This window comes from Phacochoerus africanus, chromosome 9 (genome assembly GCF_016906955.1).
Source record: "Phacochoerus africanus isolate WHEZ1 chromosome 9, ROS_Pafr_v1, whole genome shotgun sequence".
Lineage (NCBI taxonomy): Eukaryota > Metazoa > Chordata > Mammalia > Artiodactyla > Suidae > Phacochoerus > Phacochoerus africanus.
Window position 1 is genome coordinate 13,894,558 of NC_062552.1, and position 16,738 is coordinate 13,911,295.

The following is a 16,738-nucleotide window of genomic DNA, read 5'->3' on the forward strand; positions in this document are numbered from 1 at the left end:
TCTCTTTCTCTTTAAAAGATTGTATATAAATGGTCCATTGAATGGATGTATCAGGATGAATTTGGTGCGATTGAAGGGCACTTAGGTGACATTTAAACATTTCTTGTTAGTGAGAGTACCTAGCTTTGTAGGATCACTTCCTAGAAATAAAATTGCCGTGTCAAAGAGTATGTACAGTGTTTGTGAGGGTTTTTTTTTTGGTTTTGTTTTTTATGGGGGTTTTGGGTTTTTTTTTTTTTGTCTTTTTAGGGCTACACCTGCAGCATGTGAAAGTTCCCAGGCTAGGGGTTGAATTGGAGCTGCAGCTGCCAGCCTCCACCACAGCCACAGCAACACAGGATCCAAGCTATGTCTGCGACCTACACCACAGCTCACCGAAACCCCGGATCCTTAACCCACTGAGCGAGGCCAGGGATTGAACCCATATCACCATGGATACTAGTTGGGTTCTTAGCCCGCTAAGCTCAATAGGAGCTCCTGTACATTTGTTTTAATATGAATCAATTCTCAGACACAAAGAGGATTTATAATTTGTGTGAAGGGAATGGAAGAATGAAGGCAAACACTCGCCATGTACCCACCACCCAATTTTAGAAACAGAGGGTTACCTATGCTTCTGTAACTCCCTGGGTACCCCTCAGTCTTGTCTTCCTCTGCATCTCCTCCAAGAACATATTTAAAATTTTGTATCTATTACTCCTCTGCTTTTCGTTATAGAGTTGATGCATATGTATGAAAAGTAAATAACATGTAAAGTTTTACATATGTGTATACTGGTTGCAAATTACATCCTGTTGTTTGTTTTCCTCTGCAGCTTGTTCTTTTACTTAACTTTGAGGGTTTTTTTAGCTATATCCATGTTGGTGCCTAGAGCTCTGGTTCATTAATTTTCCCTGCTGTGTAGCTTTGCATTGTGTAAATCTACCACAGCGTATCTATTCTATTGACAGGTGTGAGGGTTGTTTGTAGTTTGGGGCTGTGACACACAATGCTCCTTTGAGCTTTCTTGCAGGTCTCTCAGTGCCCAGGTGCAGGAGTTTCTCTGGAATGTATTCCAAGGGCCAGATTTGCCAGGCCATATGGCATGCCAATCTTCAGTTTATTTAGGTAACTTTTTAAATTGAAGTATTACATACAAATAGAAAATTCGCAAGTCGAAACACATAGCTCAATGAGGAGTTCCCATCGTGGCTCAGCAGTCACAAACCCGACTAGTATCCACAAGGGCACGGATTCGATCCCTGGCCTCACTCAGTGGGTTAAGGATCCGGCATTGCCATGAGCTGTAGTGTAGGTTGCAGATGGGGCTCGGATCTGGCGTTGTTTTGGCTATGGCGTAGGCCGGCAGCTGCAGATCCAATTCCACTCCTGGCTTGGGAACTTCCATATGCTATGAGTGTGGCCCTAAAAAGACCATGGGAAAAAAAAAAAAAGAAAGAAAAGGCATAGCTCAGTGAATTGTCAGAATCCACATTTAGCCAGATCCCAGTAAAGGAAACAAGCACTTATCATTCAGCCCCTTAGAAGCCCCCTTTGCACCCCCTTTTCATTCATGATCCATCTCTTGCTCCCCAACCCCCACCCAGCCCCAGAGTAACTCCTTATTTACTCTCCTCCCCCATCCAAATACTAACCAGGCCCGACTCTGCTTAGCTTCTGAGATCAGATGAGATGGTTCCAGGTGGTATGGCCATAGACCCTACTTATTTTTTGATGTGCAACACTGTGGATGTCTTGCTTGCTTTTGAACTTCATGCAAATAGAAGCATACAGTACGTAGGCTTTGGGACCTGGCTTCTTTCACTCACCTTATGAGATGTATCCATGTTGTAATATGGTTGTAGTGTATTCTCAGTGAATATGATACAATGTATTTCTCCATTCTACTCTTAATGGACTTCTGGGTTGTGTTTAGCTTTTCTCCATTACAAACAATGCTCCTTTGAACATTTTCTAATATATCTCTTAGTGCACATGGATGAGGGTCTCTAGAAAATACAGCCTCACTGCATTTTATTGCCATTCGCTTTTTTTTTTTTTTTTGTGCTTCGCAGATACACATTTTTTACAAATTGAAGGCTTGTGGCAATCCTGCCTTGTCAGATGATGGTTAGCGTGTTTTAGCAATAAGGCATTTTTAAAGTACAGACAGTGTTTTTTTAGACCTAGTGCTGTTGCACACTTAGACGGCAGTATGGTATAAACATAACCTTTATATGCATTGAAAAACGAAAACATTTGTTTGACTCACTTTACTGCAATATTTGCTTTATTGTGGTGGTTGGTCTGGAAACGAACCCTCAGTGTCTCTGAGTTATGGCTGTATAGCAAGATTAGAATGGTTGGATATGTACAGTCATCCCATCCTCAGGGATTGGTTCCAGGACCACGCAGGTACCACAATCTGAAGATGCTCAAGTCCCTTATATTAAGTAGTGTAGTATTTGCATGAAACCTCTGCATATTCTCTCATATACTTTGACTCATCTCTAGATTACTTATAATACCTAATACAATGTAAACGCTATGTAAATAGTTGCTGGTGCATGGCAAATTCAGTTTTTGCTTTTTGGAACTTTCCGTAATTTTTTTCGAAAATTTTAAAGATTTTCTTTTCTTTTTTTTTTGTCTTTTGAGAGCCATACCTACGGCATATGGGAGTTCCCAGGCTTCAGGCCAAATTGGAGCTGTAGCCACTCGCCTATACCACAGGCACAGCAATGCCAGATCCGTGCCACGTCTGCAAGCTACACCACAGCTCATGGCAACGCCGGATCCTTAACCTCCTGAATGAGGCCAGGGATCGAACCTGCATCCACATGGATATTAGTCAGATTCATTTCCACTGAGCCAGGACAGGAACTCCTTTTTTGAATATTTTAAATCCGAGGCTGGTTGAATTTGTGGGTGAGGAACCCACTGATACGGAGGGCATACTGTCGGGTACATCATTAGTCATGCAAGATAATGCCAAATCATCAGGCATTTAAAAGTTTTGTATTTTGTCAAATTTTTCCCCAGAGTTGTTGCATTCTTTTAGATTTCCACCCAAAACATCCTTACAAGAGGATCTGTCTTCCCCACACCCTCACTCGTGGTGTTTTTTCACACTTTTTTCTTTACCATTCTAGATGGTGAAAAGGGATATCTTATTGAAAGTAAATTGACACTTGACTATATTTTAGGAGTTCCCATTGTGGCTCAGCAGGTTAAGAACCTGACTGGTATCCATGAGGACTTGGGTTCGATCCCTGGCCTCCCTCAATGGGCTAAGGATCTGGTGTTGCTGTGGCTGTGGCGTAGGCTGGCAGCTGCAGCTCCAATTTGACCTCTGGCCTGGGAACTTCCATATGCTGCAGGTATAGCCCCTCCCTCAAAAAAGTCAGCATTTTATAATTAAACCTAATTAACACTTGTTTTTTGGTTTTTGGTTTTTGTTTATTTTTTGCAGCCGGAGACCTCAGACCATTGTTCCCTTCCAGAGGATCTAGTGAGTATTTCTGCATGTTCTGGATGAGAGTTCATTGTGCCTTCGACGATAAGAACTATCAGTAAACAACAATAACAGTTATAAGAGTTTCTCTTTATTTGGTTGCTAATCAAAGGCTTTTTAATCTAACGTGATAACTCTGAGATGACAGTGCTAGCAATAGTGGCATTATGGGTGCTCCTCTCCCAACTTAAACAAACGAACAAACCCCAAGGTATATTGCTCTGTGTTAAAGGGCAATAAAAAGAAACAACACCTCATCTTCCTACAAGGATCAAACTTGTTAAACTTGTTTTTCATGGGTGACTTTATGACCTTCTCTCCACGTGAATCCTTCTAGGAAAAGAACAAGAGGCCCATAATTTGATGGTCTTGGTATCAAATTCAGCTGTGAGAATATTCTTGTGTATTCTGGCCTCAGCATAACTGCTTTGTCTCGTCCCTGCCCAGATGTAGAAGGGGAAGCGGCTGGCAAAGCCTCGTCACATTTCATTTATCTTAGGAAAATTTGCTGCCTAAGCTAGTAGATCCCATAGGCCTTATAAGCAGACCCAGTGGCTGTGTCAGAAAATGATCTTTTAAAATTCTGAGTTTGAGTCACGATTGTTCATAGTTTTTCTAGAAGTCTGAAACTCAGGGACTATACTTTTTAGGCAAAGAGAGGCTTGACACATGGTACATGTGCTTTAAATCCATTCTGTTGCATAAAAGAATGTGTGAGATACACATGCACTCTAGAAAATAATTAGTTACACCCTCAAACATTTCCATAGGAAAGCAGTGGCACAAATAATTTCTGAATTTAGGGTAGACAGGATGCAATTATAGAAAGAAAAGAGGTAACTTTCAGTGCAGTTACATGTGAGTCTTGCCCCTAATGTTCAGCCCATTTTACATGCAAGGAATCTGAACTTAAGGACAGAGGCCATATTCTTGGGATAAAAAACTTTAGAAAGTTCTGAGGAGGAAGTTCCTGTTGTGGCTCAGGGGGAACAAGCCCAACTAGTATCCTTGAGGATGTGGGTTCGATCCCTGGCCTTGCTCACTGGGTTATGGATCCTGCGTTGCCATGAGCTGTAGTGTAGGTCACAGACGTGGCTCGGATCTCGCGTTGCTGTGGCTGTGGTGTAGCCAGGCAGCTGTAGCTCTGATTTGACCCCTAGCCTGGGAACTTCCATATGCTCCACGGGCAGCCCTATAAATCAAAAAAAAAAAAAAAAAAGAAAGTTCTGAGGAGTCCCCAGGTATTCATCTGCCAGTTAGTTATTTAGTTAAGAAAGAGTCAGGGAGTCAGGGGCAGATGTATAGCCATATCACCCCCCTTTCTATTCTTTTGGATTCTAGGGTTACTTTTAAAGCAGTTTCTTTTTCTCTGCGTTGCACAGTGACAGCCGGGGCAGAAGCACATTCCTCACACTTTCCCTTCATCTAAGAGACTGCATGGGGAACACTGCAATAAAACCTCAACCCTCCCTCCAGAGATTTTAAGTTCCTTTTTTATTCCACGATAAATCGTCTTTTAGGAGGTCAGACAAGCTGCCTTTCAGAAATGCTGTCATAGTGGTTTTTAACACCTTTTACTCTTCTTATTGGTGCTATTTTGTAGCATACGGAACAATGTCGACAGGTGTTGTGGGAGGTTTTTTTATACACTTAAAAATCTCAGACTTCTATTTTTCTTTTAAGATTTTCATCCCCTTTTTTTTGTAACTGGAGCCACGTAGCAAGTTCAGGGGGAAATTGTGCCTTGTTTCAACGGTTTCGATAATTTTGAGGCTAAAAGATGACATGTTTAGAGTTCTCCTTATGTCAAATTAAAATCAGTATACTTTCTCTAAAAACAATGTTATTGGAACTAAAATGTATTAGTTCTTTAAAGCAACCATAACACATTACCACTAACTGGGTGCCTTAAAGCAACAGAAATTTATTGTCTCATAGTTCCAGAGGCGGTAAGTCTGAAGCCAAGGTGTCAGCAGCCCCCCACCCACCCCCTACCCCCGCCCCGGCCAAGGCTCTAGGGCAAGATGCTTCCTCGCCTCTCCCAGCTCCTAGCATCTCCAGCAGTCCCTGGCGTTCCTTGCCTTGTAGATGTGTCATTGCAGTCTCTGCTCTGTCATCATGGGACCCTCTTCTTCTGTGTCTCCCTGTCCCTGTGTCTCTCCTTCTTTTAAGGACACAGAGTGCTCCCTCTGCTCCAGAGTGACGAATTACATCTGGAAAGCCCTTCTTTCTAAATAAGGTTACATTCTGAGGTTCTAAGTGGACATGAATTTAGGGGAAACACTTTTTAACCCAGTGCCGTGGGCATTTCATAAAAGATGCTAATGGATTGACTATATCAAGCACGGTTTCGTTAGTCGTGTGTATATTAAGGGTGAGAGTGGGCCTTTTGATGGCTTATGGACAAAATGATAGCCAGGTGTACAGGAGTGGTGAGTGTGCTAACACACTCGTAAGAATGAGACCAAGTGCTTTATTAGTCCCCGAATTTCTCCTACTCTAAGGCAAAGGCTAGCTGGCATGCCCTCAGTGGGCTTCTAGGGAGAAGAAAGCCTGGAGAGAGGTAGCAGGGTCGAAGGAAGCAGGACCTCTTTCAAGTCTTGACTCGATTTACCAACACAGCTGCAAGACCCAGGAAGTGGATTCAGAGTGGGACGCGCTTAGGTTTCTTTCTTTTTTTTGTTTGCTTTTTCAGAGCTGTACCCATGGCATATGGAGGTTCCCAGGCTAGGGGTCAAATCAGAGCTGCAGCTGCTGGTCTGTGCCACAGCAACGCCATATCCAAGCCACGTCTGCGACCTACACCACAGCTCATGGCAATGCTGGATCCTTAACCCACGGAGCGAGGCCAGGTATCGAACCTGTAACCTCATGGTTACTAGTGGGATTCATTTCCACTGCGCCCTAATGGGAACTCTGGGTTCATGTTTTTTAAGGCATCTCTGCCTTCTGCATGGTCTCTGGAGTGTCAGAACCTGATCACTCAGTTTTACTGTGTCCGTGGGGCCGAGTCAGGAAGGGGGTCTATAGAGGCAGCCCTGGTGCATTGGAGAAGGAACCGAAGCTTCCCTTCCTCTTGGTCCAGCACAGGCTGGTCAAGGGTAGCCAGGCCTAAAGCAAGCCTCAAGGATCAAGATTGCAAACTGAAAAGGCTTCAGGGGCCAGGCTAGTAAAATAAATGTGCGAAGCAGCTGGGAGTAATTTATAGTGGGCGCTGGGCTTGTAGTAAGCTGAAAAATGCTCACCCCAGATTTGGACTCTCTGAATTCTGAAGGGCAAGCAAAATGCATCTCGAGTTCACCAGCCCCTACTTGATGACATGTGGCATTTGCCTGGAGCCTGGGGAACTTACATCAGAGGGTCCTGATCTGAGCTGTGTCTGCAGCCTACACCACAGCTCACGGCAACACAGGCTCCTTAACCCACTTAGCGAGGCCAGGGGTCAAACCCGCATCCTCATGGATGCTAGTCGGGTTTGCTAACCACTGAGCCATGATGGGAACTCCAAAGCCAGGTAAATTTTATTTTTATCACAATAGTTAGTCATCACGGGGCTGCTTTGATCTAGAGACTCTGTATGTTAAATCAACTCTGGAATGTGATCTCATATCTTAAGACCTAATTACCTTTTGGGGGGGTTCACTTCAACACAGAGCATCTTATTTTGATGGTTGTCATGTACTTTTCCCTCTGAAAGCCTTTTAGTAGCCTCTGGCAAAAAGCAGTAGTGTGGACTACTATTCCAGAGAGTTGTTTTTCCTGCTGAATTTTGCAGTTTCGATTATCTTTAGATCCAAAGTTAAACTGGGGTGGGATGGGTGATAAACAAACGATCACTTAACTGATCACTTAACCGAAAGAAGTTTCTCTTGTCAAACAAACCGAGGCTTGCAGTGTAGCCAGTGGATGCAGCTTTTAAGACCTACCTGGTGTTAGCTTTGGGTGGGGGCGGGAGCAGGTGGTTTGTTTTGTTTTTGGAGGTGGGTGGGGGCGGGAGTGGGTGGTTTGTTTTTTGTTTTTGGAGGTGGGTGGGGGGCGGGAGGGGGTGGTTTGTTATTTGTTTTGTTTTCGGAGGAAGGGAGGGAGAGGAAGCTGTTGCTGTAGATCCGAAAGAACTCAGCAGGTCTCATCAGGCATTTTGGCTTCTCAGTCTGACTGTGCAGAGCTGTGGTGAGGACTGTTTGTGGGAAAAGGCAGTGTAGACGGGTGATGGCTAGGTGACGTGAAGCGGACCTTCTGACCTTGGCCAAGGCTGCATGTGCATTTCTTGTCTGCCATTGTCCCCCCTTCGTCTGGCAGAGAGTGTCGGAAGTTTCCAACCACTGGTGGTACTCCATGCTCATCCTACCTCCTTTGCTGAAAGACAGCGTGGCCGCACCCCTGCTCTCTGCTTACTACCCTGACTGCGTGGGCATGAGCCCCTCCTGCACCAGCACACATCGTGCAGCCAGCGACGCCAGCCCCGGGAAGCTGGAGCACTCCAAGGCAGTCCCCTCTGTGCTGGGTGAGAGCTGGTCCTGGCCCTCTCTGCTCCCTGCCCCCCCCCCCCAGCCCTTGCCCCGGCAACGTGTGGGTGAGTGAAGGGAAAAGATGGGTTTTTATATAAAATGTGTATAGCATCATACAAAGCATGTCATTATTTCATGGATTTGGTTAGACTGTGGATCACTCATTTGTATGTGTTGTACAGTTCATTTTTCCCCCCATCATTGGGGAAGCCTGTAGAACTTGTCCAGGAATCCTGCCTGAGGAGTGTAATGCGAATTTCTTTAAGAGTTGGAAAAGCTGCATGATTTGATGATAATGCATACTCATTCTGATGTGCTGGAAGAAAGTTGGGATACTACGAGCCGCCCTTCTTTTTTCTCCTGGAGTCTTTCTGCTTCTAAGTATGCCATTGATAATCTCAGCAAGAAAACCCACTCTTGAAAAAGTTTAAAACATCAGGGCATGGAGACTGATGACAGTTTACTTCAAAGGACTCTTTAAAATTCTCCATCAGAAGTCTTAGTGTACAAGCAAGAATTCTAGATCTTCTCCTGCACGCTAACAAACTTCATTTTTGATGGTGCAAATAGATTTTGACAGTGTGGCCTTATCTTAAGGTTTTTAACTAAACACCACACTGGGCCCCCTCTATAAAAATGTAGATATGGTCAACATCAAAGCTGAAGTGATAAATCCCAGTGTTAATGAAGGTGGAATGAAACAGGCACTCAGATACTGTTAGTGAGTGTAGACATTTCTGAAGGACAGTTTGGCCGTGTGAATCAGAAACCTTAAAATAGGAGTTCCCATCGTGGCTCGCTGGGCTAAGAACCCAGCCTAGTGCCCATGAGGATCCAGGTTTGATCCCTGGCCTCCCTCAGTGGGTTAGGGATCCAGCATTGCTGCAAGCTGTGGTGTAGGTTGCAGATGTGGCTTGGATCTGATATTGCTATGGTGTAGGCCGGCAGCTGCAGCTCTGATTTGAACCCTAGCCTGGGAACTTCCATATGCTGCAGGTGCAGCTATTGAAAGAAAGAAGAAAAAAAAAACCACCTTACAATAGATGTTCTTTGGATGTAGGAATTTATCTTAAATAAATGAGCAAAGATTATCAAAAGTTAAGTCCAAACATTTGTGTGGCATTGTTTGTTATAGTGAAATAAATGGATGAAATTGAAATGCTCAGCAGTAGGGGAGTGGCTAAATAATAAGTGAGATAATATATGTTCATTGAAATCATATTTAATGACATGGGACAATGTTCTTGAAAAGCCGGTAGGAAAAACAGCCTTTTTATTGCGTATTTTCTGGCTTTGTAAAAACAAGTGATCTGTTACATTCTCCACGGAAACACAACTAAGAATAGATTATACTCCTAAATGTTAATACCACATAAGTATTATCAGGGGTTAGTGATTATTATTTACTTCTATGAATCTGTTAATTTTATAGGAAAAATACACACGAGAGTTACTTTTTTTTTTTTTTTTTTCTGGCTGCCCTGAAGCACATGAAGCTCCTGGGCCAGGGATCAGATCCGAGCCTCAGTTGCCACCTAGCCCAGATCCTTAGCTCACTCTGCTGGGCTGGGGATTGAACCTGCATCCCAACACTCCCAAGATGCCACCAATCCCATTGTGCCACAGCAGGAACTCCCAGTGAAAGTTACTTTAAAAATATATTGCCGTAGGGAGTTGGCATTCAGTTGGGTTTGGAATTTCTGTCTTGTACGAAGGAAATGTTTGGCCAAAGTGAATGTACTGAACCCTCCCGAAGGGTACCACGCAAACCTGATTACAATGGTAAATTTTATGGCACATTTTTTTAATCACAATTAAAACTTCCAAAAGACTTTCTCCATGCCACAGAAATTGAATTTGTGAAGAAAGAATTGGAAAATAAAGTTTTGTCTAATTCACACCTGTTCTAACTGGACAGAAGCAGGACTATTTATGCAGGGCAGATCAGGGAGCTTGTCTAGGTGCTCCTTTTTTTTTTTTTGTCTTTTGTCTTTTTTGTTGTTGTTGTTGTTGCTATTTCTTGGGCCGCTCCCACAGCATATGGAGGTTCCCAGGCTAGGGGTCCAATCGGAGCTGTAGCCACCGGCCTACGCCAGAGCCACAGCAACACGGGATCCGAGCCGCGTCTGCAACCTACACCACAGCTCACGGCAACGCCAGATCGTTAACCCACTGAGCAAGGGCAGGGACCAAACCCGCAACCTCATGGTTCCTAGTCGGATTCGTTAACCACTGCGCCACGACGGGAACTCCTAGGTGCTCCTTTTCGGTTGGTTTTTGCTCTTCAGTTTATGCAGATTTCGGAGTTACACTTCGAAGATTTGCCCATTTGCATCTTTTCTCAGTGCCAGGCATGAACCGGTACTTCCAGCCTTTCTACCAGCCCAACGAGTGCGGCAAAGCCTTGTGCGTGAGGCCAGACGTGATGGAGCTGGATGAGCTCTATGAGTTCCCAGAGTATTCCCGGGACCCCACCATGTACCTGGCTCTGAGGAATCTCATCCTCGCCCTGTGGTATACTAACTGCAAGGTGAGTAGAGGGCGTATTGGCCAACAGCACATGGACACAGAGTTGTGTTAGAGAGCGGAGTTGCTTCATCTGTGACTGGAACCTTTAGATCCACGTCTCTCCACCTCGGCCCCGTTGGTGTTTGTGTGGACATACTCTCTGGGGTGGGGGCGGTGGCAGCGGTGGCGGGGGGGGGGATGTCCTGTGCATTGTAGGATGTTTTTCTGGTTTTTGTTTTCTTTTATAGGGCTGCACCTGTGGCACATGGAAGTTCCTGGGCTAGAGGTCAAATCAGAGCTGCGGCTGCAGGTCTATGCCACAGCCACAGCAGCACCAGATCCGAGCTGTGTCTGCAGTCTATACCACAGCTCATGACAAACCTGGATCCTTAACCCCAAGCGAGGCCAAGGATTGAAGCCAAGTCCTCATGGATAGTAGTTGGGTTTGTTACTACTGAGCCACAGTGGGAAATCCTATAGGTCGTTTAAGCAGCATCCCTGGCCTCTACCCCCTAGATGCCATGGCACCTTCCCCCACCCCCCCAATTGCGACAACCAAAAATGTCTCCAGATATTGCCAGATGGGGGCAAGGTCTCTCCTTCCTGAGAACCACCCTTTTAGACCATACATAAGTTATCAGAATTCTTGACTCTCTGATGAGCGAATATATGGTGCCAAGTTTGGTTCAGGGAGTTGCAGTGGCAGTGGCAGGGAAAAAAAAGGATAAAACATTACAGATGGGATTACAGGCCCCACAAGAGGGCAGAGATTCTTACTCATTGTGTTATCCTGAAGCAGCCAAGACCAGTGATTTGCTCTCTGCTGGGACTGAATAAATGTTAGGGCCTCATCCAGCACCCACCTTGAAAGGGATGGAGATAAATTGTGGGGAGGGCAGGGTGGGAATTCAAGCTTTTTTTTTTTTAAAAAAAAGCTTTCCCTACCTTAGTCCTTTTTTCCAATTTATTCATTTCTCCTGCCATTATCTGAGTGACTGCTGAATGCAGAAAATTTTGCCAGACTGCCAAAGTAATCTGGATTAAAGAAAGCTAATCAGTTCAACCGGGTATTTCATTGATTTAGACTCTAGTCTGACATGACCTGATTAAGTTATGGCTGCAAGTGCAGTTTGTACGAATTAGGCCCAGGTAGGTCGGTTGGGCAAGGTTGAGTTATTCATTTCCTCCCCAGCAGACTTGAGGTAGATGCTCAATAAACAGTTGCTGCACGAAACAAAATTGTGGTCAGAATTTCCTGTAAATAAGTTGTAAAGATCCCCTTTTCAAAAATGGCCCTGGATTTATTTTTAGTTGACTTTGAAATTTGACTTCGACTCTTTTAGGAAAACTGTCCTGAACTTATCAGTGTAAAGCTATTTTAATTTGTGCTATGAGGATAGGACATATTTCGTCTATTTCACATGGTAGTGGGAAAACTCAAATATGGTTGTTTTAAAGGAATTAGACTTTGAAATGATTCTTCTTTAAACGTCACGGGTACAAGCACATAGTTTCAAAAATCTTCAGCAGTCCAAGCCAGCATCGTACATGTTCTTTCTTTAACATTTTGAGTTTATATTCATCTATATTCGTTTTCCTGCGTTTGATCAGGCTCTGTTGCAGCCGGGAGTTGGGCACAAATAAAGGAGGGGCCAGAGGTGGACACCCCCTGCCCCCTTCCAGCCTGTTTGAACTTCCTGTCACTGGGCTGAGGCCACATTATTCTTGAGTCTTTGAAATAGACTAAGGCCTTGGCGAAGCTGCTGGGGTGAACTGAGAAAGCCAGTCTCTCTCCTTCTCTTTGCCCCTCCCCCCATCTTCTCTCTCTCTCTCTCTCTCTCTCTCTCTCTCTCTCTCTCTCTCCCTCCCCCCCCACCCCCTTTCTCTCCCTCCCTTCCTCTCTCTCTCTTTTCTTTGTCACAAGTTCCTAAGTCTGTCTCCGGCCCACCCACACCCCCACATCTTATCAGCAATGAGCATCCAGCTTTTTCTGCTGCTAAGGGTTTCTGTTAAGGCTTTTGTTGTGTGTTTTCTTGAGTCCAGAACGTATCCCCACACTCCCCTGCGAGGGGACGCTTATGCGATAAAATACAAATTGCGGTTTGCATCTTTTGTCCCTTTCTTCTTTCTTCCATTCACCAGGCAGACCTCTCTGGTTTTTACTGTATCTTAGTGATAGATGGTGGATTCCAGTTACCCTGGGAAGTTTCTCTTTTTTCCATGGTAAAATACACACACAATGTAGAACTGACCATTTTGGAGTTCCCGTTGTGGTCAGAGGAAACACATCCGACGAGTATCCATGAGGATGTGGGCTCGATCCCTGGCCTCGCTCAGTGGGTTAAGAATCTGTCATTGCCTTGAGCTGTGGTGTAGGTCACAGATGCAGCTTGGATCCTGTGTGGCTGTGGCTGTGGCTGTGGCGTAGGCCGGCAGCTGTAGCTCCAATGCGATCTCTAGCCTGGGAACCTCCATATGCCGTGGGTGCGGTCCTAAGCAAAAAAAAAAAAAAAAAAATTGACCTTTTTTATCGTTTTAACTGTTGTAAAATGTACAATTCAGCGGCATTAAGTACATACACAGTGTTAGATAATTCTGAAACTTTTTCATTTCCCCAAGAGAAAACCCCACACTCATTAAGCAATGACTCCCCATTCCTGTGTTACCGGTTTCTGGCAACTCCTAGTCTGCTTTCTGTCTCTAAGATTTGCCTATTCTGAGTATTTCTTATAAATAGAATCATACAATATGTGGCATTTTGTGACTAGCTTCTTCACTTAGCAGAGTATTTTCAAGGTTCATCCCTGATGTAGCCTGTGTCAGCACGTCTTCTTTTTGTAAATTGCTGAATAATATTCCACATGTGGGTAGACCCCCTTTGTTATCTGCTCATCTGCTGTTGGACACTGGATGATTTCCACCTTTTGGCAATTTGAACAGTGCTGCTGTGAAAGTTTTTTTTTTTTTTTTTTTGGTCTTTTTAGGGCCACACCCAGGAGGCATATGGAAGTTCCTCTGTAGCTGCCGGCCCCTCCCACAGCCACAACAGCTTGGGATCTGAGCTGTGTCTTTGACCTACACCACAGCTCATAGCAACGCTGGATTTTTAACCCACTGAACGAGGCTAGAGATCGAACCTGCGTCCTCATGAATACTAGTTGGGTTCATTACCCATGTTTTTAGTTCTTTCCAGTAAATACATGGGAGTAGACTTGCTGGGTTATAGGGGAATTCTGGGTTTAAGTGTTGGAGGAACCAAGAGTTGTTTTTAGTGTGTTTTAACAGTTTGGTTGTATTTCCTTACACAGGAGGCTCTTACTCCTCAGAAATGCATCCCTCACATCATTGTCCGGGGTCTCGTTCGTATTCGATGCGTTCAGGAAGTGGAGAGGATCCTTTATTTCATGACGCGGAAAGGTCTCATCAACACAGGAGTTCTCAGTGTTGGCCCAGACCAGCATCTTCTTCCTAAAGATTACCACAATGTAGGTAACTGAAAGTCCACAAACGATACTGCCATTGGTCATGCTAAATGCTCATGGATAGTAGTTGCTAGTACATTCATGTTAATGATACAAGTAAAACTCACATTATCACCATAAAAGTTAGCAAGCATAACTTTTGCAGAATATATGTTTCTCCAGGGAAGAGAATGTCGAGCATTGTTCCCCTAGACCCTAAAAAAGGAGGAAGTGATGACTTAGGACAAGTACTAATGTAATCTTTAGGGAAATAGCTTTCTACGGATATTGGAGAAGTACAGATGAGCTAACATTGCTTGGCAGCTAGTTACTTCTAGAACAACCAAAGCAGCACACTGTTTTCATTGCTCTAATTAGATTTTTCTTTCTTTTTCTTCTTCATCTTTTTTTTTCCTTTTCTTTTTTTTAAGAAATCAGTCATCATTATTGGGGCTGGTCCAGCAGGATTAGCAGCTGCTAGGCAACTGCATAACTTTGGAATTAAGGTAAGATCTGGGGGACATGGAGGCGAAAACAGATGGTTAACTGCTCTTTGGGTCCAAATTTTCTGAGACTTGGAAACTAGTTCCTGATTTTGGCAAAGAATGCTAAATATATTATATCTTTATAGTCAATCCTAGGAAAGATACAAAGTTTCAAATTGGCTTAACAAAAGAAAGGTAGAAGAAATAGGAGCTCCAGCAGCCTGAGGGAGGGTTTTAGCCTATGATGGGCAAGACAAAAAAGATTTTAAGTTAATGCAGAAATTTGTGGGGTTTTTTTTTGTCTTTTTATATGGAGGTTCCCAGGCTAGGGGTCAAGTTGGAGCTACAGCTGCCGGGCTACACCACAGCCACAACTACGCAGGATCCGAGCTACGTGACCCACACCACAGCTCACATGACGCTAGATTCTTACTTAACCCACTGATCCGAGGCCAGGGATCGAACCTCTGTCCTCATGGATGCTAGTCGGGTTCACCAACCGCTGAACCATGACAGGAACTCCTAAAGCAGAAATTCTTGACCTGTTGTCATTGACACAACAGCAGAGAAAAAGCCCTTATTTCTGCAGTAGTTTAAGACAACAAATAGCAGCTTGGAAACTCACTATTTCTTTTGAAATATCCAGTTAATTTTCTTAGGCAAATCAAAGGCACACTTTGAACCTTACTCTGGAAAGCAAAAATCTTTGTTTTTGGAAGCAAGGTGGAATGAGTTAATCCAGGGTTCCAACAGAATTACGGGACTTTTAAAGTACTATATGTATTTGAGTATAGTCTTTCTCCAAGGAAGGATATTATTTCTTTTTCTCTAGTATGTTGCCTTATTCTGATTGTTCAGAATTAGCCGAAATAGAGGTTACCACCGCTACCCTCAACTTGTGCAATTCAATACCTAATTTCCCTTAAACTCATTCAAATCTCCTAGATTTCTGGGACTTCCTCCATCTGATTCATTTCCCTTTTTAAAAAAAAAAAACTTGTTTTGCAAGGACTTTGGTTTTCAGTTAAACCAAACGTGAAAATCAATTCGGTAGCATTGAATTAGGCTTAGTGTTGACCCAGACCGGCATCTTCTTCCTAAAGATTAGTCTCTCACCACCCTCTGTGTGGCTAAAAGAAACAACAACTTGTTTTTTACCATGTCCTCTCTGCTGGAGGAGTTTCAGAGAAGAGAAAGTTTTCCAAGGCTGTGCCTTAAGAGATGGCCCCTTTGGTGGAATGCAAGACCTATCTTGGATTCTTGTATATTGCTGACAAAACCGAAGAATCAGAGGTGGGTTGATAGGAAGCAGGCTTGCGTTTCAAACTGTTTTCTAAGTAGTATTAAGTTCTGAGATGTTCTAAATGGTCATATATCTATTTCACCATTAGAGATTAGGGTCCAGGTTTCTTGGGTGGTTTTGACTTGGAAAACCCACAGATAGTGTTTTTACAGGGGAAGGTATTCCTGTCCAGAGTCTAGGGAGCGCTGACTTTAACGTTCAGCCTTCCTCTTATAAACGAAAAAGCAACGAGAAAAGGATGGTTCTGTGTTCCTCTGAAGACAGAGGAAGAAGGTGGGAAGGGGAGAAGCATGAGTTGTAGCTTTTCCAGTTGGAGAAAATGAGGAATTTAGGTCTGAGGAAGAATATTCTAGAAGCCTCTATTGTTCTCCCCTTCCTCCCCCAGAGACCACCCCTCCCCCTTGTGGTTAGAAAGGAGTAACCTAAAAGATAGGGAGCTCAGGGACCCTCCTTGAGCAATTCGAAGGTGTGCTTTTAGGGATCCAGAAGTGACATAATGGCTTTTGTACGGAAGAGGAGTCCCATTTTCAGTTGCTCCCACCAGGGGACGTGTAGCTCCTTGAACTCCAGGGCTGTCCACCTGAGAGCAGCTTCTTGTTCCACCAGCATTAGGCATTTGGAAGCGATAAAACAGTCTGGGTGTGGGGCCCACCTGCTTTGACCAAGCCCGTGAGGTTGTCCTTAGAACGAATGGCAGAGGATTTTTTAAGAAGATACTAGTCATATCTTAGAGAAGACTTGTTGGCAACACTAAAGGAATTTGGCTACATATGTAGATATTTCAGAGGACGAAAATCATCTCTTTAACTTAATTTTTAAGAATTTTTTTTAATCGGTGGAATACTGTTCAGTAATAAAAGTAATGAATTTCATGTGCTGGTTTATCTTATTTTATCATTATGGGATTTGAGAGGAAGCAGTTTGAGGGGCTTCTCCAGCATACCACTCCCTTGCCCCTTGCTGGGGTCTGGATTGTTTAT

At 44.0% G+C, this 16,738-nt stretch overlaps 1 protein-coding gene across 4 annotated transcripts in view; it reads left to right on the forward strand.

Moving 5' to 3' along the window:
* The window catches only part of KDM1B (lysine demethylase 1B), a 57,273-nt gene that overhangs the window by 19,215 nt on the left and 21,320 nt on the right, over positions 1-16,738 (forward strand). For all 4 annotated transcript variants that reach the window (XM_047796960.1, XM_047796959.1, XM_047796962.1 and 1 more), the window contains 5 exons: positions 3,452-3,490; positions 7,793-7,997; positions 10,347-10,531; positions 13,818-13,994; positions 14,402-14,476. In XM_047796960.1, coding sequence (XP_047652916.1) covers positions 3,452-3,490; positions 7,793-7,997; positions 10,347-10,531; positions 13,818-13,994; positions 14,402-14,476 — 681 coding nt within the window. The remainder of the gene's footprint in view (positions 1-3,451; positions 3,491-7,792; positions 7,998-10,346; positions 10,532-13,817; positions 13,995-14,401; positions 14,477-16,738) is intronic.